The 27,704-nt window shown below is 39.0% G+C and overlaps 1 protein-coding gene across 1 annotated transcript in view; it reads right to left on the bottom strand.

The window, feature by feature from the left end:
* Positions 1–27,704, bottom strand: part of LOC114645620 (VPS10 domain-containing receptor SorCS1) — a 1,182,623-nt gene that overhangs the window by 427,333 nt on the left and 727,586 nt on the right. Inside the window, 1 exon segment of the mRNA XM_051922161.1 lies at positions 15,403–15,502. Coding sequence (XP_051778121.1) covers positions 15,403–15,502 — 100 coding nt within the window.

The raw sequence follows: 27,704 nt of genomic DNA, 5'->3' as shown, positions 1-27,704 counted from the left end.
AAAAGGGGAAAATAGTAGGAAAAAAACAAAAGAGAGTTAAGCTTTTATAGCTTTAGAAAAAAATAAAAATATTTCTAAATGTCTTATAAATGTAAAAACCATTCTGAATACAGAATAAGAGAAGAGTAAAAGAGACCAGCTGATTCAATGAGATCAGTTGTTATTGATTGTTATCACCGCTCGTGAATCTGGTTGGAACAAAAACCTGCAGCCACAGTGAGTCCCCAGGACCAAGTTTGGAAACCACTGCTGTAGAGGATCCCACATTTATTAAACTACTATCTGTCCAAAAGTGTTTTTTCTCTATAACTAAAGCAGCTGTTAAAAGCAAGAGCACAGACCGATACATAGCAATATATTGTACAATCGGGTGACTGTGCATTGGTTCTTAACTCTCACACATACAGAGCCCACCCCTCTAGTTGCAGACTAGTTGGATTGAATCACTGGGTATGCCAGAATACAGAACTGCTGATCATAGCAGCACACCACGACTGATTATGTAAATGAAGTCTGTGACTGAAAATCAGTGGAAAAGCCGTAGAATGTGACAGGGCCTTTAGCGTAAGACTATGATCGACTTGTGTTTGGGAAGCTCTTTATAATTCTAAATTAGATAAATGAAAGGATGAATGTAATAAGAAGAACAGTCTATCACCTTAAAAGGGGAACCAGATTTAAGTGTCCTGGTGAAGAGAACCAAGGGGATTGTATGTCGACTAGAGTCAAGGTGAATGAAAAGGTCTTTTGGAAAATTGAGATACATATCCACAAACCAAAAAATTGCTGCTTAAGTGGACCATTTTCTGTAATTATTATGCACCTTGATTAAAAATACAGGTAAATTCCATTGTTTCATTAGAAAGAAATTAACAAAAGGATCACAACTGAAAAATGTGCTTGTACACTTTAACTTTCAATTTTAAACTGTGTACAATTGAGCCATTTTTATATTTTTGGGACTTAACCTAGACAAAGGCAGATAAATTAAATAAAATATTTAAGGAGGCCTTTCAGCTCAGTTTCAGTGATTAATGTGTACATAACAAAGAGACGTTTCTCAGCCAAGCAATGCTTTGTTTTCCTTGAGGTGTGGCAGATAAGGGACGCTTTTATTAAATGGAAGTTATTTTGTTTTTCCTTAAGGATAAGTGTCACTGTGATTATCACCTTCAGGGTAAATACAATAAAGAATATATTCTCCAGGGTTGTGGAGTCCACGGTAGCTTAAATGTGTTAGTGAATTCAGGGTTGATTGAATTAGCAATGATACAAAAAGAGTCAGCTGGAGGGGGTCATATATTACCAGGGTGTAGGAATAGACTTTGTTTTTTTTAATTTATATAACTACTGCTATTTTCTGTAGTTCTTGTACAGAAACCTGATGAATAAATGGATTTAAAGTACTGTATATAAAGTATACAACTTATTTACTTTACAACTTATTTATGTACAGTGCTCGTCAGTGAGTGCAAGTACAGAGAGCTGTGAATAAATTCTCAGGTAAAATGCAAATAACAATTGGCTGTGTTGGGCCATCCAAACTGAGAGAATCATTGTATGTGTGTATGATTTTTAATTTTGCAATCACATGCTGACATTAATATAATATGTGTAGAAGCAGAAAAAAGCAAATAAAATGTTAGCTTCTTTCATCAACACTTTAATATCAATCAACATTATGCTCAGACTTTTTAATAAGTCAGCTTGGAAGATGGTGTGTAATTCAGATCAGCGTGGCACAAAAAAAACATAGCAGCACTAGAAGCAGTAAGGAGAAGAACAGCAAAGCGCTGTAACGCATACGTTGTCGGAGGAGCACCCTCAAGACTCATTAAAGGTATGTCATACCACCCTATGGCTAATTGTATTGTCTCCCTTTCGTTTCACAGCTCTAAAAAGACACCCCTTGATGGCAATTGACTCTGCCCGTTCAGTTTGGAGCACTATAAAATCCCATCTCTCCGGAGAGAGGGCGTTTATTGCCAGACCGAATTGACTAAAGGACAGAGCCCTCTCCTGAACATGATACATGCCGAAATACGACTAAATCTCACCTTTCAAAACTGTTTTCTTTGTGTTGAATCAGTTTTGATTGCACCATCAATCGCTGTTTTTGTTTTCATTTGGGATTCAACAGGACAACCAAGCTGACACCGCACTTTTTCTCATCTCTGGGCTGTGTCATTCCCCTACTAGATGACAATGCATCCTGGGACTAAAGGACATTTCCTACTGCGAGAGGCTCATTGAATTAAACCTGTTTAGTCTTAAGAGGAGAAAGCAATGTGAGGATCTAATTCTGTCATTAATTTGGAAGTTAATAGAATTTTTTTGTTATAGTTTTCCTTTTTTCTATAAACCAGTAAGGTCTGATGGAAGTCCCACCCCTTCTGGTTTGGGCGACATAAGAGTAGAACCCAAGGATGTTGCCATTATTCTTGAGTAGGCCATGGAAGAAAGGGGAGCTCAGACAAGCATTACTTGATTATTATTATTATTTTAATATTGACTATTATTTTTCCCTTTTTGAGTTTTGAAGTACCGTATATACTTGCGTTTAAGTTCTCCCGTAGATAAGTCGGGACTTGATTTTACCGTATAATTTCCGGTATTTTGTAATGTCGGTCGTATAAGTCGAATGCGGAAAACTCATGCTATTGGTCCAAGAGATTATGATATGCTAACGCCCACCTAAGAGAGTAACCACGGAGCACACTGCCTTTTTTTCTATGTATTGTGCCTATGTGACCACACGGTAATACCCGTACTATTCCGAAGCGACGTTTGCACTGTTTTGTGTTTGTTGTATCTCACACCCTCATACACCTTTATTGTAATAGTATTCCTTATCTACGATGGAGCGTTTGATCAGAAGAAAATATGAAGTTGGTTTTAAATTAAAAGTCATTAAAGTGGCGAAAGAAATTGGTAACTGTGTTGCTGCAACAAAATTCGATTTGTCTGAGAAACTGGTGCAAGATTGGAGGAACCATGAAGATGTAAAAAAATAAATAAATAAAAAAATGTAAGTGTCATTTTTTTGAACAGGTGTACAAGTTGGGGTCTGATTTTATGATCGATATTTTGGGTTTTAAGATCCGACTTATATGCGAGTATATATGGAAAAACTGAGTTACTGGGGTGGTACCCCAAAGTTTTGCACTGTCACGCCTGCCTCCTTGCCATCGGTCACAATATATATATTACCTCAGGGATCGTGTAATGATTGCTACATTCCGAACCAGAGGGTGGTGCTGTTGCTTAATGCCTTTTCTCTTCCTCCCTTTGCAGAATGAATGGTTGATAGTAATTCCACCTCCAAATTCCGTTTTCCACCTTCTGAAGCCTGCCCCTTCCTGGTCAGTCTGGAGAAGACTACCATCTAAATAAGACATCATTCATTTCTGTTTGCCTTTTCTTGCAAATATTTTGTCATCACAACTTATGTGGTTCATAATAATAAAAGTAGTGTATTTATTATGAGTACTTTTAAATGATCATTATTATAAAAAATATAACACTAACTGATTGATGGATGGGTATTTGAATGAGTATCAAAAAATTCTTATTACATGCACTTTTTGAAAATGTTTAATGTCCAGACAAAACAGAAAAGTACCAAAATGTGCTTGATTAGGGCACAGCTTATTTTTTTAATATCCCATATATCCTGTATAGTTCATTATGATTGGGAATCAATAAGTAGTTTTCAGTGGACTGATGCTTGGATGAAAGCAAGCTATGAAGTAAACACAAAAAGACATTAATTTTGAGTAAAGTAAAAGGTTGCCATAATTACTAGTAAACACCCCTGCAGTCATTTTATAAAAATAATTAATCAAAATCAATGAGAAAGGGCTCATGTCCAAAACTGTGTGTGATATGTGCTTCGGCACTTTAAGCTACATGTTTATGAACTCCTGCCTCAGGTTGAATAAAGTGAGGAACCAAAGAAATGATCAGGTAATGGAACCAAGTGACTAATGAACTGGACTGGAAACTGCTGGATTTCTGGTTCAGTACACTTCACTGATTCACCGTGTGCCCCTAAGCTGGGAATTTAAATTGCCTTTGTCCAACTGCAGAAGTATGGAAACTGTTGTTGCACATACTCCGGATTTTTAAGTTGCTACAGATAAGATAAAAAATGAAACATGTACTGTATATACAATCAATAATGACAACATGATTGTTATAGTCCAGAGAAAGCCCCCATCTGAATTTGTCTTAAACCATACTGTTTACCACAAACAAGACATAGAACAAGCAAAAACAACACTCATGGAGAAAATGGTCATAGGTCAATTTCCTGAAATTGTTGATTTTTATTAAACACAAAGAGTTTCTCCAAAGCTATTTGGGTTTGCATTTAAAAGAGAATTCAGATGCATTCTATAGGCAGAGCTCATCTCTTTATGCAGTGGATTCTGGGAGCTTATGTACTCAGGTGTGTGTCCTCAGTTATCAGTTCAGTTTACCATAGGTGGACTCCAATCAAGTTCTAGAAACATCTCAAAGAGAATTAAAGCAAACAGGGGGTACCTGACCACAATTTACAGTGCCACAGCAAAGGGTCCAACTACTTATAGGAGTGAGAGATTTCAGTTTTTTGTATTTTAATAAATGTCTTTCTTCTGAAAACATAATTTCACTTTGTTATTATGGGTTAATGAGTGTAGAGTGAAGGGGGAGAATGACAAATTCATCCATTTAAAATCAAATCTGCAACAAAACAAAGTGTCCAGAAAGTGAAGGGGTTGGAATCCTTTCTGAATCCACTGTATCAGGTTTTTTTTTTAACTTTTTAACATGAGGATCCTAATAAGAAAATCCATACCCTACTGGAACCCAGCAATTGGATTGTTATCATAATGACGGCAGAACCATACACAAGTAAATATCAATGGTCATATAAAAACAGTCAATGTTGAATGCTTACATTCAAGCATATTTCTCACATGAATATTACTAAAAGAAAAAGTGGAAATAATAATTCCAATAAAATAATAATTATCATTCAAAACAGGTCATGGATTCTCAAAGTATATCACTGACAGTGTAAATGCATACTTTAGGTTTTACTGAGATAAATAAATGTTTCTGGTGCCGCACATGAATATGATTTTTGAAGGGACTTTGCCACTTGACTCATGAGTCAAAAAATAGTTAGTCGATACTGTTTACTTACCTTGACATAAATAATATTTTTTAAACGTTCTCAAGATACCATTAACAATACATTCTATTAAATGAGTTCATAAATTGTTAAGCATATTGTGGCCTGCAGGGGGCACACCAGCCTCCCAAACCTGACACAGACAGACACCAGGCACGAGTTCAAGGCACAACACACTTTTATTTATAAGTGGGAAGGCTTCCCCCAACTGTCCCCACAAGCAGCCCAGTACAGTAAGTACAGCACACAGCACTTTCCTTGCCTTCTTCTTTCTTTCTCTTCTCTCGTTTCCTTCTCCTTCACCTCCAGTCCTTCTCCAGCAAGCTTTGTCTCTCTCTGGCTCCCTGAGTAGTGGTAGCTGGCTCCTTTAAAACCATACCGAGGAGTACTCCAGGTGGCCCATTAGTATGTTCCGGAAGTACTCCCAGGTGTGGCGGAAGTCCAACAAAATAGAGCTCTGCAGCTTCAGCAGCTCCCCCTGCCGGCACCCACAGAAACCAACAAGGCTGCAGAGAACTCCAACTCCCAGCGTGCCCTGTGGGAATCCATAGTGCCCCAACAACCCAGGGGATCTGCCCTAAATAGGTATAAAGTGGGTTAAAACCAGTACTTCATCTTGGCCCCATCCCCTGATACTATGTTTTAAGGGGACAGGGCACAAAATTAAATATTGTTATGTACTTGGAGCTCCAGTCAGGAGAACACAATGGGGATGATAATCCTTGGAGGAATAGTAACTTCACTTCTGGAGTCCCAGAAATTTCTCTCCATCTGCTGCTGTCCTTATATAAATGCTGTCATGGCCAGAATTTGGTATTTCATTTTCAGACCCAGAAATGCCAGAGCTTCACTACCCTGCAGAAGTACTACTTTTGGAAAAAGTGCATGGAATGACTGACAAATTTCCCTAATGTTTTTTGTTATTTTGTTGCAGTTTCTTTATTAGCATCACTGCCCATAAAAGGGTACCTCAGGGAGACCCCAATGCTTTATCGTGTCATGTCCCATTTCTTGCAATACTCTAAAACAAATTTCATAAATAACAAACAAAACAATATTCAAAATATAACATTCAAATTGTCAAAAATATAATCAGTGACATAATATACACAATAATAATATTTAATGAAAAAAAACAAGGTTTCAGAAAATTAAGCTGACTAAAACATGACAGATTGGTTATGTGGTTTCACGTATGTCTTAGTTTTGGGATTGTCTAAGACAGCGTTTCTCAACCTTTAAGTATTTGCGACCCGAGTTTCCATAACAGTTTTAATTGCACCCCCCTAACGTCTTTTTGAAACCCTAATAAAATTTATTCCTATATTTTTTGCTGTCGATACACCGCTACAAGTTTAAAATTTTCCTACGAATAGCGAAATTACGCCACATATGGCAACATTCGCGTCCCCTTTTTTTGTTACTTCGCACTCCCCACAGTCCTCACAGACAATATAACTTTCTGCTTAATGATTTTACTTAATTTGCATCTTTTTGTGGCATTATAAACTTTGTATTTTGACCACACATTCTGGCACTTACTGTATATTTTTGGTTCAGGTGCTTCATATTTTTGTCCTTCCTGGTTCTTTTAACTCTTCAATAAAATCTTTTAGCCATTACTTTTTGAACCTTTGGTGTTTCTTAAAATATTTATTACAATCACCAAGGGGCCTCATGTATAAACAGTGCGTATGCACAAAAATGTTGTGCACTCCCGTTTCCATACTCAAATCGCGATGTATAAAACCTAAACTTGGCGTAAAGCCACGCACATTTTCACGTCTGGCATCTCATTCAGGGATTGTTCCTGCCTTGTGCTGTATTCTTGCTGGGGCTGGCGTGACACTGGAAGGACAGATGGATAGAATAATTAAACATGTACTATGAAGATATTTCAATGTTCCTTAAAAGTTTTGAAGAATCTGAGTTCTAAGCTTACAGATGGCTTAACGTCTATTACTGAGCTGATTGTGTGGCGATTGGGTACTTGGGAGAATGAAAAGCAAGGACAGGAATTGGAGGTTAGTACATTTGAAAGAGACAGTACTGCTGCAATAAATTATTTCATCGAAGGTCGCACACGGCGCAGCAAGCATCTTACATGAGGCAGGAACAATCTCTGGATGGGGCACCAGTTCGTCACTGTCACTGCACCACCATGTTTCCCATGTTTAATTCATGTTTTAATTGATGTGATATGAATACTGAAATGATATGAAGTATACATCTCAGTATTTTAATTATTCAGAGAACTGTAATATAACGAATGTAACGGATTCTGTGTCCTGTCAGAGGAAGAGAAAGCCCGTTTAAGAAACATGTAGTGATTCACACACATAGAAAAACACATACAAAATGAAGCATTTAACGTGCTACTTTAGTTACAATGGTATTTGAGAAACTAGTAAGTTAAATGATTTTAAGATGAAGTTTACGATGTTCTACTTTAATGACAAAATAAACTACGTGATTAAATTGGAAATTTCGAGATTAAAGTTGACATTTCGAACTTTTTTCCCACTGTGTCCTTGTTTTTTTTCTTTTCTCTGTACCCTAATAAGCTTTCATATGACACTCAGACGGTGGGCTACGACTCGCCTTTTCACAGTGACTTTGATGTCTCACAACTTCTTTTTTATTTCGGGCACTGTGCAACTTTGTGAACTTGAGCTTTCAAGTTTCTCTGACACTCTATGCCACTCGATCAACTTCCTTTTGTTGTTTATATCACTGTTTAAACCAACAAATAATATGTTTTTCCTTGCCTCCACTTGGAATTTGCTGAAATTCTTCTATTTTCCCCCGTGCTTTTGCCATTGCCTTTTCACAGAATGCTGAGCTTATGGGCTATTTATATTGATTTGCATATTCAAAGAGGCATAATTCTGGGAGTGCGTTACTTTTTACGCTGACTGGGATTTATGGATCAGAAGAACGTGGAAGTTGGCGTATGCACAGATTTATGCATCTGGATTTTTTTTGTGTGTACCAACATTTCCGCTTTTGTCCGTATGCCATATTTTAGTGTGAATTCTACGCATGTAGAATGCAGATAACATTCCTTTGTGCATTATTTTTACAGTAGATGACAGCGATGGAAAAGAAACAGAAGCGTAAATGTATGCATGTGCTGTAGTGAAAGGTACTGTACAGCACCATCTATTGGAGTACACTGGCAATGCAGAGGGCTTTCCAGTGCACTATATAGGATCAATGCTGTATGGTAGTTGAAAAAACTCAAAAACCAGGGCACCCCTCTTTTATATATATTTTTTAAAAACTACAACTGATGTTTAGTGACTACAAACTGAATTTGTAGCTGATCATTTAAACATGTTGACGGAACTTGTGATAACAAAAAGAAGAAAAACCAAGAGGCTCTCTTCAGTCATCCCATACATGCTAAAAGATACCGTTACTGTACAGCGTGTAGCATATTAAAAACTGTAAAGTTTCTCTCATCCTACAGGACACGGTCCAGGTGGCAGACCAGACTCACAACACACAAGCACTACTATAACCTTCCCTCCAAGTAGTCTGGTATGCACCTAACAGATGAAGTAAGTTTAATTTCAAAGTTTCTGTATCTTAAACATGATACAGAGCATAATACAACATGGATGACATTTACTTGACATTTGCTAGTGAAAATCCATTTTGAAATGGAACTGTAAATATGATAAAATCTGAAAAAAAGTGTAAAGTCAAAAGAGGAATGAAGTGGCAACCTAATCTTCCATGTGTCTAACAGTTTCAAGAATTTGTGGTAAATTTAGAAGTGGTATTTCTGTGAAAGACAAGTACAAATAATAGTCTGAGAGAACTGATGTATAAACAAGTGGGTAGATTTATACCATTGTGTATCATAATACCAGTGGCATTCCTGATCTGGAACAGATGTGCTAGAATAGGAAATAAAATAAACATTTGTTCATTTAAGAAAATAGGACATAACAAAGACGGAGAAGCAATTTGAAACAAAACCTCTGCCATCAGTTTAACATACTGGTTAATGCAATACACTCTAAGTTAGAAGGTTAATGGTTCAATTTCCCCAAATCTGATACACTGCGTGACCCTAAGCAAGTTTCTTAACTTATCAGTGCTCAAGTAGATGAAATATGTAAATACTTTTGACACTGAGGTTTGGAAATCACTTTGAATTAAATATAACGTTCTCAATTCTACTTAGTCCAATTCAGTACTGCAGGGTCCAGCGCCTACACTGTAGCACTGGTGCAAGGTGGGAAAGTACTCTGGACAGGACACCACTCCAGCACAGAGCACTGGGGCAAATTAGGATTCCACATTTAAAGTAACCTGCACATTTTTGGAAATTTCGGGAAAAAATATACACGGACATGATTAGAATGGGAAAACGTCTCACGGACGACTACCTGGCAAGGGATTTGAACCCAGTATAGCAATAAAGTAGCAAAGTAAAGGGTTTATCCATCCATCCATTATCCAACCCACTATATCCTAACTACAGAGTCACGGGGGTCTGCTGGAGCCAATCTCAGCCAACATAGGGCACAAGGCAGGAAACAAACCCTGGGCAGGGCACCAGCCCACCGAAGAGTAAAAAGTTTAGTTGAGTAAATGTAAAAGTTATACTTCATTTGGGTCGTAATGACTACATTATTCATCACATTTGAGCCTTAATATGTTAGTCATGCCAACTCGGTGATTTGCATTATTATGCATGTGAGTCGTCATTAAGCTGGTTTGCCTGCATTCCATAATTTGATCGAGGGTGTTATCAATTCTCAGATTCTCTGAAATGTTGTGTACACATGGGTCAGAGTCGCCGTAAATGTATGCATATTCCCGGGTCAAATTTTCTTTCATATATAAATCATGATGTCATTGTGTGTCATAATACCAGTGGCACTCCAGATCTTGGACAGATGTGCTAGAACAGAAAATAAAAAATGTTCATTTATATATAAATCACAATGTTTTGCATAGAGTGTGGTGTATACACATTTCGTGTCTCTTTTTGTGCATACGCAAGCTTAATAAATGAGGCCCCTGGATGCCAATACATGGTGAGATTTGCCTTAATATCAGGGCCTACCTTCCTCTGGCACTTACCTTTGCAAGATGGCTCTCGGATGCCATCAGCAGCAAAAACTGGTTACTAATGAAGACGTTGGTTAGAATGAAAACCTGCAGCCACTGCGGCCCTCCGGGCCCGGAGTTCGACACCCATGGACTAAAGTATACACCAGGCTAGTTGCTGATTCTAGTTGTGTATTGCAGAGTCGTCAGAGAATTGCAAAGAATTACCCAGGGCAGAGGACGTGGACCTCCTCCTGCATGCTTCCCTACGGCCCTGCTATTTTGAAAGTGCTGGCAGTACATTTATCTAAGCCACTGCTGGCTTATAGTTTCAGTATTAACCAAATAATTCCCGATAAACTACACTTTGAGTAAAGACTTTTTCTGACTTTTCTACTAACTTCCTCTAATAAAAGCTAGTATTCTATGTGCTACTGCTTAACTATTGTAAATGAAAATGTGAAAATGATAATACTGAAATAAAAAATAACTGGCGTGTAAAGCAAGCATCAGAATGCACCACACAGTATACATTAAATAACCGAAAGACTGTACAGTATGCATCACATTAAATAAATGAAAGTAAAAATTTAAATGAAATTGCAAATGATTGATCGTTCAAAATAACTGCTCATTTTAGGCTGAGAAGTAAAAATTTACGGCTTCTCTCAGAATTATTGTGTGCTGTGATTACTACCGACTACTGACCAATTGTTATAAGCTGTGCTCATTGCCAGCAGCAGCCGAGTTGACTTAAGGCACATTCATTTTTCCACACTGACGTTCAATTCAGTACACACGTCCAGAGCTCACTCTACGTGAATATGTGTGACAAGGCCTGATGCAAGATGCAATGTGAATAATACACACCAAGCAGTACTGAGCTAGCACACAGAATGTGCAGTATGTAGCATCTGTTTGATACGGGGAGGGTACTGGACATATTTACTTACTTACCCAGTAAAACTCTCGCATACTCATTGGGATATTGCTGGTTGAGCAGTAGAAACCGAGTGACCTCTACAACTCAGCTGCATTGACAATGAAGGTGAAGCTTTGACAATATAAGATAGTCACAGAATAATCAGGAGGCTGCAGAATGTGATTCAGCAATTTCTTTAGCAAATTGGATTAGGTGAATAAGCAAAATGGTTCCCATCAAAAGAGCTGATGAAATAGCAAATGTTCCAAAGGTGTGTAGAAATAAGTCCTAACTGCTCTCTTTAATAGTGGTCTCATTCCAATGAGAATCATGTGTAGGAACCATTGTTAAGCAACTGAAAAAGTTGCATGCAAGCAAGACATGGGAAAAAAAGGCATCACCCCTTCAAACGACCAAAGAGCATTACACTGGGGGACAATATCTTTCACGCTGGCTTCATCTGTTTCCCTGTTTTATTAGACCATTTTCTCATTCTTCAGATGAAAATCTGAGCCTCTGTCTCTGGGAACACACCTTAGGACGACCAATCTGAGGTAAATGTTACAGTAATTCACACAGTCGCCAAGAATCTGCAATATGATGTGCTGCTGAGGCCAGAACCAGCAGGGTAAGTGTAAATGGGATTCACAAACCTGCTAAACAAAAATGTTATGAAGCAATGTGGGTACATTTAATGCAATCTTTAACGCATGCCATGGTAGTGTATTGTCCATATGGGTGTCAGCTGTTAAAGCTCACTCCTCCTTACTCTGAAGTAAAGAATTCATTGCAGAGCTGTGGAGAAATAAACTATTTGATAGAAGAGAAGAGCCAATCATTGATAACAAAGGCATGCTTACTTAGACATTGGAGAGGTTTACCAGACCATTACGTTAAATGCAGGACATTTAATCACAGGGAGTGGAAACTTCTTAATGATTTAAGAAAAAAAAAATATACATAACAAATCAAAACAATAGATAGATAGATAGATAGATAGATAGATAGATAGATAGATAGATAGATAGATAGATAGATAGATAGATAGATAGATAGATAGATAGATAGATAGATAGATAGAAGCAAGGCATGTTCAGGCCTGGCCAGTACTTGGATGGGAGACCAAGCAGGAAAAAGCTTGGGTTACTGCTGGAAGAGGTGTTGGTGAGGCCAGCAGGGGGTGCTTACCACATGGTCTGAATGTGGATGCCAACGCCCCAGTGTAGTGACAGGGATGAGATGTAAAATCAAGGTCCTGACTCTCTGTGGTCATAAAAGACCCCTGGGCATCCTTCACAAAGAGTAGGGGGTATCCTGATATCCAGGCTAAATTACTCACCATGGACTGGTCATTCTGGCCCCCTAATCATCCCTAGCATCTAAATGGCTAACTATCTCTCTCACACCTTCACCACCTAATAGCTAATGTATGGTGAGCGTACTTGTTCAAAACATTGTCTGCCGTTGCATCATTCAGGAGAATGCTGCACTTTAGTAGCGGCTGAGGAGCTCCCCACTCTCTATGTAAAGTGCTCTGAGTTAGTGAGAAAAGAGCTATATAAAAATAAAGAATTATTATTATTAATAATTATGTATTATATATCTAAAGCCGGGCGGCACGGTGGCACAGTGGGTAGCGCTGCTGCCTGGCAGTTAGGAGACCCGGGTTCGCTTCCCGGGTCATCCATACGTGGAGTTTGCATGTTCTCCCCGTGTCTGCGTGGGTTTCCTCCGGGTGCTCCAGTTTCCTCCCACAGTCCAAAGACATGCTGGTTAGGTGGACTGGCGATTCTAAATTGTCCTTGGTGTGTGTGTGTGTGTGTGTATGTGCGTGTGTGTGTGTGTGTGTGCACCCTGCCCGGGGTTTGTTCCCTGCCTTGCATCCTGTGTTGGCTGGGATTGGCTTCAGCAGACCCCCGTGACCCTGTAGTTAGGATATAGCGGGTTGGATAATGGATGGATGGATATCTAAATGTCACATTACATGACTTCTAGTTGTGGGGTATGCCAGATTTGACAACTGTAGTTGCTGATCTTGTTGTTGAGCCATGTTAATTTACATGACTGAAAATCATTTCAGTGCAGTCATTTTCACTCCATTTTGTGACAGAAAATAACGTGCTGCCTGATGAAGCTGGAGCTATACAAGGGGCTAATAGCACCATATACATGTAAAGAATTATCAGTATTATCAATATTTATGTATTGTATATCAAAAGCTGAGATAACATTACATTCCAGTCATGGGGTATGCCAGATTTGCCAACTGAAGGCCGCATCAATTTACATGACTAAAAAAATTATTAGAAATAATAATACCTTTACTGGCTGCCCACAACAGCTATTAATGTGCTGCCTGATGAAGCTGGTGCTCTATGAAGGGTTAACAGGTTCAGCCGCACTCTCAGCTCTTCTTACGTGCTGCCAGGGTTTTTTTTCTCCACAGAAAAGTGTAGCTCTCCTACACTTCATACAGTCTATTACTTTGATATTTCTGCTCGCAATGGCTTATCAAAGAAAGTGTCAGTATTCATACTTTGTAAGGCTATGCAAAAAAAAAATAATATGGGGAAGTCAGTACTTGCATGAAGGCTGTGTATGAAAACACATGTTTGCAATGGTATAATAAATATGTTCTGAGATTTTCCAGGTAAGGAAGACAGAAGTTTTGAGATAAGGTGGTCCCTACTCACTAATAGTGATGAGCAAAACAGGCAAGGTTTTATTCTCATGCAGCAACATCTCACCACACAGAAAGCTGCTGCTCCCAAATCCCAAATCCTATGAAAAACTGAATATTCAAGTTTTAAACAGTTATATTAGAAGAATTCACCATTGCAAGATTATATTTAATAAAGTTTTGCATTTGTTCACATTTTCACTAGCCCTATACAAAGGTTAATTTATGTTATCATTCATAGGCAATACATAAATAATGATAGATAGATAGATAGATAGATAGATAGATAGATAGATAGATAGATAGATAGATAGATAGATAGATAGATAGATAGATAGATAGATAGATAGATGCAGAATGACTTATTGAAGGATGTGTCAATTTTGATACTTTGAAAGGTGATGCGAAAAATACAGACGTGAAATTTTAGTCAGTATTTGCATGAAGGCTGTATATGAAGCACATCTTTCCAATGGTTTAATAAATATGCTCTGAGATTTTTCAAGTGAGAAAGACAGACGTTTTGAGGTAAGGTAATTCTGCTCACTAGTCATGGCACTGCTCTCTGTACCTGTGACAATAATGATCCCATAAACCTATACTAGGATTACAGCAAAAACAAATGTTAAAAAGTAGAGGTTGAGTTGTTTTTCTCAAGGTTTCTTTAAGGTCTCTGTGTCATGCTACATAATATACACAATAATATGCACCCAAAATTCATTTTTAAAGTAATGGACCATGGTGTTTGATGACATATTTTAAACAATGTACAGAAATGTACTGAAATACAACAGGCAGTATAAATGACTCACTCAGTGCCATTCAATGCAACAGAGATGGGATTTACATTTTCAATATTTTTGTTCTTAGTTCAGACCCTTAGCTACTAAACAACACTGCCTACAATTTAACTGGAACTGCTGCTATGACAAACACAGTATGAAATGAAATAGTGAATATTTCTATTTTCAATAGTTATTGTGGTTTATATGCAATAAAGTGTTCATATTTTTTCACATTTTGACAAACCCTATAGAATGACCAACCTGTGTTATTACTCACATACAATTCAGGAGGGACTAATACTAGATAGATAGATAGATAGATAGATAGATAGATAGATAGATAGATAGATAGATAGATAGATAGATAGATAGATAGATAGATAGATAGATAGATAGATAGATAGATAGATAGATAAGGCACTATAAAATAGATAGATAGATAGATAGATAGATAGATAGATAGATAGATAGATAGATAGATAGATAGATAGATAGATAGATAGATAGATAGAAAGGCACTATAAAATAGATAGATAGATAGATAGATAGATAGATAGATAGATAGATAGATAGATAGATAGATAGATAGATAGATAGATAGATAGATAGATAAGGCACTATATAATAGATAGATAGATAGATAGATAGATAGATAGATAGATAGATAGATAGATAGATAGATAGATAGATAGATAGATAGATAGATAGATAGATAGATATTCCAAGTGTTGCAATCAGTTTCTTTATATATTTATTTCACTTGACTTACCTTTCTTTTGTTATTAGGACTCACATATAAATAATTCAACACTGTCTTCGGTCCGACTTTTTCATTCAGTTTCTCATAAGTAGTTCCATAGTCTGTAGACCTGCAATTTAATCACATAATTCCATTAATTGTGCATTGTGATGGACATACAGTAAATTGAATACAAATATAATTAAAATACAAATAAAATATGCATCTTTTTCATATGCATGTTGCAAACATCAATTGAATGAACATTGATTTTTTTTTCATTAACTAGTACTATATGTATACAGGCAGTCAGGCATTATGGCGTAGAGGCACAGACAATGGACTTCAATCCACAGTGTCGGTGGCTCAACTCTTCCTTCTGATCCACTGTCTACCCCCAAGCTGTCACTTCCCTTGTGTTGTCCTCTTCTTGAAAAACTATATCACTTCCCACTTGAATTTAGTGGTTGTTTTTTTTTCTTCTTCTTCTTTGGAAGCTATTGCTTGTGCTCCATTTTGGGTCCTGTCTTATTCTCTTTGTACAGTATATTCTTTCTTCAGGTTCCATTTTTCAAAAGTGTAACATTTCTTTTCAGTGGTATGCCAATGAAACTTACTTATATCCACTAAAATCAGATGAATCTCTAAACATCATTATTACTTGTTTAGAGGATAATCAGCATTGGATGTCAAAAAACATCCTTCAAATAGCTGAAAGTAAAACTGAAGTTATTATATTTGTTCCCTAAATTCTATCAACAATATCAATAATAATTTTGGACCCGGGGCAAAAATTGTGTCCACTTTTGTCAGAAATCTTTGTGTCATCTGTTAAAATTTGACAAGACAATTGACGGTGTGGTAAAAGGCAGTTTCTTGTAACTTAAGAGGAGGTACAGTATACATATACTGGGTGGGCAAAAGTAGGTTTACAGTTGAGTATGCAAAACACAGAGTTTTTTCTTGTATTATTATTTATTTATTAATTATTGCATGACTTATTTGTATTATTTGTCTTCTTCTTATTATTATTGCTATTGTTATTAGTAAGTGCACTACAAGAATTTGTAAATAATACCATGACAGCGCAACTGAAGGCACTCACAAAAGAAGGCTTCTAGAACTGTTTCAGAAAGTGGCAAGAATGCTAGAATAAGTGTGTTCAAAGCAAGGGGGAGCATTTTGAGGGGGATTCATGGTAATGTGTCTTTTACTGTAATATCCATCCATCCATCCATTTTCCAACCCGCTGAATCCGAACACAGGGTCACGGGGGTCTGCTGGAGCCAATCCCAGCCAACACAAGGCACAAGGCAGGAACCAATCCCGGGCAGGATGCCAACCCATCGCAGGACACACACAAACACACCCACACACCAAGCACACACTAGGGCCAATTTAGAATCGCCAATCCACCTAACCAGCATGTCTTTGGACTGTGGGAGGAAACCGGAGCGCCCGGAGGAAACCCACGCAGACACGGGGAGAACATGCAAACTCCACGCAGGGAGGGCCCAGGAAGCGAACCCAGGTCCCCAGGTCTCCTAACTGCGAGGCAGCAGCGCTACCCACTGTGCCACCGTGCCGCCTTTACTGTAATATTTTTTTTTTATTTAAATATTCTCTGTATTTTTTGATTACACCTCATATATAAAAATCACATCAGGTCAGGTTGGGGAGCATGCACTGGTGCATTACCATACCCACCACATGACAAAACAGCTTGGGATCCCGGTTGGCAACCCCCCTGGCAGACAAGCAGTCCTTTCCCACTCTTCTGAAATGGCCTTCTATCTGCCACAGCCAGGTGTTACATGGGTGTTCCCTTGGCCTGGTCCAGCCACTCGAGTCTCAACAATGAGGATCTTACAAGCTAGATCACCCTCTGGGAATCGTGCCACATGGCCGTAGTGCCGTAACTGATGCTCCCTCACAATGCAGGTAACATGGCTCTTTCAGAACTCCGTGAGCAACTGCTCATTCAACACAAAGTCAAATCAGTGGTACCCAAGGATTCCCTGAAGAGACACAGTACCAAAGGAGTCCAGTCTTCATCTGAGGTCACTGGATAGTGTCCATGTCTCACAACCATATAGCAAGACAGGAAACACCAGGACTCTAAAGACTTGGACCTTTGTCCTTTTGCAAAGATATATTTACCTGTTTTAGGAATAACGTTAAACTGCATCCGGCCCTGCAAGTGGTCCTCCAACTTGAAGGGAAAACTTGGGGGTTGGGTGGCAGGATTGGCATTCCAGCCACTGTAAAATCTCCACACAGCTACATAATGACAAACAGGACTTCTTTCTGCTCTCCGCAGGAGTAGCTCAGCTGCAGCTGCCTTTAGGAATGCTGCTTGTATTTTGAAGGTGGATGCAGGAAAGCCCTCAGGAGCCTCATCCCTGGAAGAGTCAAAACCGGCAATGGGGTCAGGCCTGTTAGGGATTGAAATTGGTGTGGTGCTCAGGCATTGGCCGTTGCACTGCAGCACACGGGTCCCAATTTGAGGCGGCACATCTGGGTAGGCACATGGAACATCTTGTCCTCTTTTACTCCGGCATATATATACTATATATATACTGTATATATATATATATATATATATATATATATATCCATCCATCCATCCATTTTCCAACCCGCTGAATCCTAACTACAGGGTCACGGGGGTCTGCCGGAGCCAATCCCAGCCAACACAGGGCACAAGGCAGGAAACAATCCTGGGCAGGGTGCCAACCCACCGCAGGACTATATATATATCTATATATATATATATATATATATATATATATATATATATACATACAGTGTCATGCAAAAGATTGTGCACCCTTGCTTAAATGTGTGTTACTCTGAATAGTTAAGTGAGCAGAAGATGAACTGATTACCAAAAGATGACACAATTTGTTTTCAGCATTTTATGCAAGTTTGGTGTATTGTTTTGTTTTGTACAATTGTACAGTGTAAAAAATGAAAGGACCACCGTGCAAAAGTTTAGGCACCTCATGATATGTGAGGTCTCAGATAATGTTTTCCAAGATTCCCAAATGTTTGCATGCCACTGTACATATAGGCTGCATTTTAAGTTTCACAGTAGTTTCTTACTTTTTACTTTAATGCATGCATATTTTGAATGTGTTTGTTAATGTAAGTGTTACCTCTCAACATTAAATTCTAGAAATAAGCAGAGTTTTATTTTGAAATCTTGTCTTGAATGTCATGTGCATTTTGGGTCAGACTTTCTTCTCAACATTTCACTGTCAAATGTAATGACATCTGCCAGCTATTGTTGCTGTTTTGCCTATGATGTATTAGTGTCTTTTGCTTTACTTTATCTTTATGCCTGTCACAGTGAAAATTGGACCCCAAGCAGTATAATGTGGTTAAACGATTAAGGGTTGAGTGGATGGATTTTCTTGGGTTAGAAAAATCCATCCATCCATAAATGTGTAGTTTAGAGGCATGCTGGGGTCAGAGCCTATCTAGACACCATCAAAAGCAAGGCAGGAACCAGTTGTAGCTGAGACTCCAGCACTCACAGTTGTGCATAAAGGGATAGTTTTGTTTAAGTCCAAATCAGCTTAACTAGCATATCATCAGGATGTTTGAAAGAAAATTTGAGCACCCAGAGAAAAAACCCTCATAGACATGAGTCAGAATTTGAAAATCACAATAGTGTGTGGCGGATGGCCGGGGGCCCTTACCTGGCCAGGACACCCAAAGTGGGGAAGGAAGGACCGGGGGAAAGAGGATTGTCGGGACAGTTTCTTCTCCGGGCCGATAGAGAGCATCCCCCTTGGTTTCCAGTGGGGCCATGGGTTATGAGCATGGGGGCTCAACCCGGTTGGAACCTGTGGCCCCTGCCAGCGGGCGCATGGACCTTTCCAGGGCCTTATTTGGTCACACTTCCACCACACTCGGAAGTGTGGCCAGAAGAAGCTCGTTAGGCACCTGGAGTCCATCCAAGTGCCCTATAAAAAGGAGCCACCTCACTCCATAAGTGGCCAGAGTCGTGAGGAGAAGACAAAGCCTGAAGAGGAGTGGAGGGAGAAGGACTGGTGGAAAGAAGGGACTGAATGGTATTGGTGTGTTGCGTTGTGTTTACTGGTATTGTGGACTGTTAAAACTATAAATAAACGTGTGGAGTGTGGCAAAACCTGTCTCCTGCCAGTCTATGTCTGGATTAGCGTGGTGGTACACAAGTGGTAATGCAGCAGTGTAAACCACAATGCCCATCATGACACCCAGTTTAAGAAGATGCCAGTCATATCCTGATGTAACCCTATTACAGACATTGTCAAGCCTGGCATGACAAAGCCCTAGCCATCCTTCCATGAAGATGTCAATATTTGCAGTTGCCAAAAGCAGTTCAGAAGGCAGATGCTCTAACCACAGGAAGTGACAAGTGACTTGGCAGCACAGAACATGACCCGTCAAAGCCATAGTGCCAATGTGGCTTTCAGTTCACACTCAAAAAGTGGAATCAAAGTTCCATGCTTCCACCCACACTTGTACCTTGTACTAGAAGATGATGTCAGTCTGGCTTCGGCATGTTAAGTGCACTCCTCCAGGTGCAGAGGCACATTTTAATCCAGTTGTTTGACTAATAAACCAACTGAGGATCCAAGCTTGAATTTAGTGACTGTATCATTATTGATGCTTCTTGCTCTGTTGAATACATTTGCCTGAAAGCGACAGGCTAGGCTGGTTTCAAAGGTAAGGGTAGGCAGCCTTTGTTATGCAGCCATTGGGCATTGTCAAGCAATTGGGATGGCTTTTTTTTTCTTAACATTTTTTTTGTAGACACAAGAATTAAAATAGAGAAAGGAAGAAATTTTGAAATACAGTCAGCATTAAGCGAACAATAAGTAATTCCCGTTACAAATAAATACTTTTCAGTTTCTGCTCCCAAAATGAATAATTCAGCAGTTGGTTTTGGCGTGCCTATATGCTGTTCATCAACATCCGTCTATTCCTAAAAGAAAAAAATAATCCGTAGAGCCTTACAGTATGTCACAAGAGATATACATCTGTACGTAGCTGGGGGATGAACTAGGTTATAAAATACAGTATTTATAGCTATTCTGGGGACAGCTGATAATTTGCTCTTCTGACTCTGAAACCAGTTGAAGGGCCAGCACAAAAGATGTATGCTAGCAAAAACGCTTATATAATGAGATAAAAAAATAGAAGATGCGTTTTGGAATTAATGTTGTGCTTGGGTTTCAGATAGGAAGGGGCCGCCGAGAAAATAGATGAGACCATTCTGGTAACTAAACAATCAAAATGCCGCATCCATCTGTGAAATCGATGGCCTAAGACCAAGATAAAAAGCCTTCATTTTCAAAAAGTAAAGGTCAGGCGATAGGAAATCAAAATAACGAAGTAACTCACATTGCGGCTGCATTTCAGTTGCATACTGTATGCCCTGTTTTGCCTTTTTATCAAACCTGCTTCATTACTTTGGTCATACACAGTAAAAGTCAATGTACCCTTTAGACAAGGATGATAAAGGAAGATAGCACTTGAGTTATTAGACACAAGATGCCATGCACGGAAAAAAATAGTGTGAAAGGGGAAAAAACATTAACTAACAGAGGCTGACTCGGTACAGTGTGCAGTCAATACTCTCACCGTTTATTCCACCATAGTGATCATGTTCTCCATGGAGTGGCTAAGTATCACAAATAGGAGCAATTCAGAACTCCTCTTAGCTAAAATTACACTGTCACTTTTTCCAAGGGTCTGGTGGCTCCTCTTCCAGGTTCGTCACAGCTCAGATTACCTTTCCTTGAGGGCTTAGTTTACAGTCAGAGAATTGAAATTTATATGTCATAGCAGAGGACATGACAACAATTTCCTGCCCTAATTGTACAGGACCTGATCTATAACATTGCAAAAACTGAAAAATTAATATGGTGTAGTGAAGAATAGCCCTATAAATAGGACGACCAGATATCTGGTATTTTCATGTATTTCAGCTCCAATTTACTGTCTTCATTTGTCACCTTTCATCACAGACAGTTAATTTCCTATTATAGTAAATTATGGTTTTTCGGGTCCGGAGCTCTGGAAGGAAAAGTCACTATGGATCAAGTTCTTGATCCAGTCCTCCCTACCCCATTTCAATCTCTTCTCCTAAAGCCTGGCAGAGGCACTTGCATGCCTGTTGAGTCAGCAAAGAGGGTCCCTGGAGTATATATATTGGGCTGTTGCCCAAAAGCCTTAGGGGAAGGATGCAATCACTGGTGCCATGATCAGGTGTTGAGAGACATTAAAGATTTCATCAACTTAAGGATTGTTCAAAACAAATAGCATGCAACCAATGAGGAATTACGTCAAATTTGAAAGGGCTGGAGAGAAGGGCTACTTGCCATCGATCCTCTCGAGTTTCTTGTCCAGGTAATAGCTTCTCAGAGGCTCTACAGGCACAAATTTATTTTGAAACAAAATTATTTTTTTTCCATGAATTTCATAATGACAAATCCAGACCTTCATCCATCCACTTTTGAGAATAAACATTATGGGTTTAGGGCATATGCCCAAAAAATAGCATTACAAGAATGATACTGGGCTAAATCTACTTCAGGGTTTAGCAGTCAGGGATTATCCTAGAAGGATGGGATACAAGACAAATCAGCCTTGAAGGGGCTCACCCACACTGGCACAATTTAGTGGTTCCAGTTAACTTGACATGTATGTCTTTGGGATGCAGGAGAATATTGGGAGTTCCCAAATAAAACTCAAATAAGCTCAAGAAAACATGCAATCTTTACAAAGACAGTGAATAAGACAGGAGTCGAACCCAGGCCCCTGAAGTTGTAAGGCGTAAAGCACTGTACTGCACTGCCACCCAAAAAGATCCTTAAACTTCTCAAGCGAACCTTCCCTTCTTTGCACTTAAAGGTTGGCTGAGTAATGAGTGCCAGCATTAATGCGTCCTTTCTTTCTTTTCCCATTCATTGTGAAGTGTCTCAGATTGGAGTCATCAGATGTCAGAAGTGAAAGACACTTAATTCAAATATCAAATATTTTGAAATATTTTATATTGTAAACTGAGACAAAAGAGCAGAACACCAATCTTACTGGTTAAGAGGCACAGCATTGCTGGTGACAGCCTATTTGTAACAGTATCATAAATCAATCAGATTTACACTGTGCTTTACCAAGCAAGCCCCAATAAAATATGAAGCAACAGAAGACAACACGGAAAAAAGCAGATAACATTTAATTCCATGGTGAAAAATGAAAAGTGTTATAGGCTTTTGGGCCATTGACATGTCATCTGATGCATTATACCTGCATATTTTCTTAGTGTCTTTCCTAACTAGCTAGGCACATATGAGATGCAGCACCTATCAATTTTCTGAATCAGATTAGCTATTAAATAAACAAATGTGTGGCATAGTGGTGAAGGCTTTGGACTTCAAACCCAACTGGAAAACCAAAGGCAAAGTAACCAATTGTATCATAAATGTTGTAAGTCACCTTGGATAAAGTCATCAGCCAAATAAGAAAATGTAAATGGGCGTGATGGGCTGAATGGTCTTCATTTGTTTGAGAAATTTCTTATGTTCTTATGTCAATGTATATGTAATAAGTTTGCAATGATTTCAGAATTCTTGTTTTCACATTGTCATTATGGGGTATTGTGTGTTGTTTGATGTTGGGAAAAATGAATTTAAAATCTCTTCCATCCATCTTTCTAATCCACTTATCCTGAGCAGGGTCCTAGGGCCCCCATCCTAGGAGACATAGGGCACAAGGCAGGGACATCACTTTGGCAGGATGCAAGTCCATTAAACCGTAAAACACACTCACACACATGTCAGTTGCTATGTCAGTTCCCCCTAGCTGCAGGTCTTTGGTCTGATGGAGGAAATGGAGTACCTGGAGGAAGCCCATGTAGACAGGGGAGAGTAGGCAAACTCCATGGAGGGAATATCTGGTCTGTTAACCCAGGTCTCCTACTGCGAGGCAACATCACTATCACAGTACCACTGTGCCACCCAAAACGTATTATGTTATCTATCATGTATTATATTTACACATATTGTTATAAATGTATTTATTTTTTCATTTCTCAAAAATGATAAAAATCTCTCAAATCTCTCAAATATAAACCATAAAATAAGAGAACTTTAAATTAAGTCAGAAGGTGTGGAAATGAGTAAACGTAGAAGCAGAGTAAGATCCAATTACCCTGGTGACTTGCTGCACATTAAAAGAGGTCAGAGGTCACATCTGAAGGAGAGGGCATCTTTTAACAAAAACAAAAGATCAAGAGGTGGATTTGACTGTTGTAAAATATATTTAAATATATGCCCATGTAATTGCAGAGGCAGTGCAGTGAATTTCAAGACAGCGAAGAGAGAGCAGTTCATTGCTCCCTGGAAGAGATCAGTAGACAGGATTCTATTTCTGTGCTGAAATTCTTCTGCTAATTGGTCTTTAATTATGAGGCGTACAACACCGTGCCACATGTTTGCATCGAACTACCAAGCAGCATGTCTGAATTTATATTCAAGACTGTAGATGTTCAAACTAATCCTAAGACATACCTGGAATTTTAACTCTCAGATCTAGGGACTTAATTACCTTGCACAATGTTATACAGTCATAATTTGAAATGTAGATAACCAATTAGTAAAATATAATAACAACACAAGAAGGGATTCTAATCGCGTTTTCAATAATATTTCTTCAATCTTGCTCTGGCCTATTAGCAAAAGAAGGATTTATTTCAATGTTTAAAATGTAGATTCAGGCTAAAGGGGTAACTAATATTATTAGCAATAATTACTCACTGAGATTAAATATTCTGGCATGGTCTTTAATTAATTCATTTTTGACATTGATACTTTTTTTTGATTTCCTACAAATGTTCATTAACTGTTCTGTATTTTTTTGAGTACTAAGAGTTACTATACCTAGTGCATAATTCAATTAAAAGAACAGAAAAGTAAATAATGAGGCACTTGCTGCACCAGCATCACATAATGGCTACTAACCCAAACTGTTATAATGCCATGTCATTTACTTCACCCTTATCTCACATCCTCATTCAGTTTTTAGCTTGTGGATGTCCTGTATTTATTTTAGTGGCGGACCACAATCACTATAAAACATACCTACTGACATCTTTTTTTTTAATTTTACCTTTATGTCTATTGACTATTTTTTATCGAATTATTTTGACTACGATGTCAGAATCTATTTTTGGTAGATTTTATCATGTACAATGTTGTCCATTTCACTGTTAATTCATTTAAGAGCTACAAGTTTTGTAGGACAAGGTGAAAAAATAAAAGGATTTCACTATAAATAAAACTAAAGTGACATCTGTTTGTATATGCAGTAGATTCGGAAAGTATTCAAACCTATTAATTATCTACACACTTTATTCTGTTGTAGTATTAATTTTAAATGGATAAACTTTCCAGAAATATGAAAACTGTTGTTGCATATACCCCTAATTTTTAATTCACTACAGAAGATAAAATAAATAAAAAACATAACGAAAAATGTACTGCATAAACAATCAATAATGACAACATGATTGTTAAAGTCCAAAGAAGACCCCCATCTGAATTTGTCTTAAACTATTCTGCTTACCATATAGGCAGAACGAGCAAAAAAAAAACTCAAAAGGGAAATAGTCGATTTCCTGAAATTGTATATTTTACTAAACATGGAGAGATTTTACAAAGCTATTTGTAATTTCCTTTTAATTAAAGAGAGTTCAGATCGATTCTACAAGCAGTGCTCATCTTTATATACAGTGGATTGGCAAAGTAATCAGGTCCCTTCACTTTCTGCAAACTTTACTGATTTTGTAGATTTAGTGTGGATAACATTTTTGTTTTTGCTCATTAATCTACTCACAAATCTATACACAAATCACAGACACAAAAGGTCTGCAAAGTTATTACAATTCAAAAGCTGAAATCTCTCATTTATGTATTGTCACACATATGCACATGGGAGATGGTTTACAGGCCCGAATGTAAGTGCTTCTCTGCTAAACCAGGTGTTGGCGTTGTCCTCTAATGCTTCTTTTGCTTCTCCCTCTGCAGAAAAGAAGAACCCACTTCCTAATGATGCAATTTCTGCATCATCAGACGTCACAGCCCGATGAAGTCATTTCTGGTTCCGGTCACAAGATCCCTCCTCTTCCTGTTTCTCATCCATACATATCCAACATGTTTCATAGCCTATTCAATTCTGTTCTGGACTCCTGCCTCTAAAGACCATTGCTTGCAATTTTGCCAAACTCTTCAAGTATATGGGACAGATTCACCAAACTTTTATGTTTCTTTCTGCCTCTTATTTACAAAATGTATTCAGACCCTTTGCTCTGGCTCTCCAAATTGTGGTCAGATGTATTATGTTTACTTTAATTCTCCTTGACATGTGTTTAGAACATTATCGGAGTCCACCTGTGGCAAACCGAACTGACTGGACATCGTTTGGAAAGGCACACGCCTGTGTTTGTAAGATCTCATAATTCAAACAGCAGGTCAGGGATGTCAGGACAGACAGAAAGCCAATGACCTCTCTGTAGACCTTCATGATCTGATTGTGGTGAGGCACATGTCAAGGCAAGGGGATAAAACCATTTCTAAAGCTTTCAGTGATCCCAGGAGCCCAGTGGGCTCAATAATTGTGAAATTGAGGAAGTTTGGAACCTACAGGTCTTTTTATAGCGTTGACCATCTGGCTAAACTGAGTAACAAGGCCAAAACTCTAGGGGTTGCTGTTGCCCCTTTAAACCCAACAGACAGACACACTGGACACAGGTTAAAAGCAACAAGAAGATCTTTTAATTCTTTTCTTTCTGTAATAGTGCCCTCAAGCACCTCCGCCACAATAAACAGGCAATTCAATAATAATCAATCCATCCATCTTCCAACCCACTGAATCCGAACACAGGGTCACGGGGGTCTGCTGGAGCCAATCCCAGCCAACACAGGGCACAAGGCAGGAACCAATCCCGGGCAGGGTGCCAACCCACCGCAGGACACACACAAACACAGAGCACAAACTAGTGCCAATTTAGAATTGCCAATCCACCTAACCTGCATGTCTTTGGACTGTGGGAGGAAACCGGAGCGCCCGGAGGAAACACACGCAGACACGGGGAGAACATGCAAACTCCACGCAGGGAGGACCCGGGAAGCGAACCCAGGTCCCCAGGTCTCCCAACTGCGAGGCAGCAGCTCTACCCACTGTGCAACCGTGCCACCTAATCACAATAATGATGAACGCAAATCTCTCCTCCACACCTCAGAGGCAAGCTCTGTCCTACTGCTCCTGACTCCAGTTTGCCTGCTGGGTTCACAGCAGTCCTTTAAACAGTCCTTGGATGGAGAACTGACTTTTTCTTCAGCCCAGAAGTACTTCGGAGCTTCTGTCCTTGTGACTTGTCAGTACTTCCGGGCTATGGATGAGGCATACCTCCTCCGGTCCTTTCACAGCTCCTCCTGGTGGCACCCACGGTACCCAGCAGGGCTAAAAAAACCGAACTCCAAGTCCCAAGATGCCCTGCGGGAATCTGGGGCACCGCTACATTCTAGGGGAGCTGCCATCTAACGGTTTGGGGGAGGCAGTGTTCCAAAAGTAGCTGCTTCCCCCCATCCTTCCATCCTCAGAGCATCCTGGCTGGCTTGAGCTGCCAGCCGTCTATCACACAAGTCAAGAAGGGTCTTGGTTATGGAGGTGACCAAGGACCCAGTGGTCACTCTAGCAGAGCTCTTCTGTAGTCAGCCATCTCATCAGCACTTCATCAATCAGGTATTTATGGCAGAGTGGATATAGGGAAAGCACTCTTAAAAGGAGTATGACAGTTTAACATGATTCTCATGTCTGATGAGACAAAACCTGAACTGTTTGGGCAGACCTCCAAGCACATGTCTGGCAAAGACCCGGTACTGCTCATCACCTGCCTAATACGGTGTCAGTATCATGCTGTGCAGATGTTTCTCAACAGCAGGGACAGGAAGGCTGGTCAGAATTGATGGAGGGATAAATGCAGCCAAATGTGGAAAGGTCATTGAAATAAACCTGCTCCAAAGTGCATGCATCTGCAGACTGGGGTGATGGTTCACCATTCTGCATGAAAAGATAGATAGATAGATAGATAGATAGATAGATAGATAGATAGATAGATAGATAGATAGATAGATAGATAGATAGATAGATAGATACTTTATTAATCCCAAGGGGAAATTCACAAGAGCTGCTGGAAAGGCTGCTACTTGCAGCGGCGCCTGAGTCATATGATCAAAAAAAGGAAACACACATATGGCAAAGACAATGTTGGAGTGATTTTG

The sequence above is a fragment of the Erpetoichthys calabaricus genome, chromosome 2, assembly GCF_900747795.2.
Source record: "Erpetoichthys calabaricus chromosome 2, fErpCal1.3, whole genome shotgun sequence".
Taxonomy (NCBI): domain Eukaryota; kingdom Metazoa; phylum Chordata; class Cladistia; order Polypteriformes; family Polypteridae; genus Erpetoichthys; species Erpetoichthys calabaricus.
Note: the sequence above shows the minus strand (reverse complement) of the source record. Positions and strands in the feature narration are given on the sequence as shown.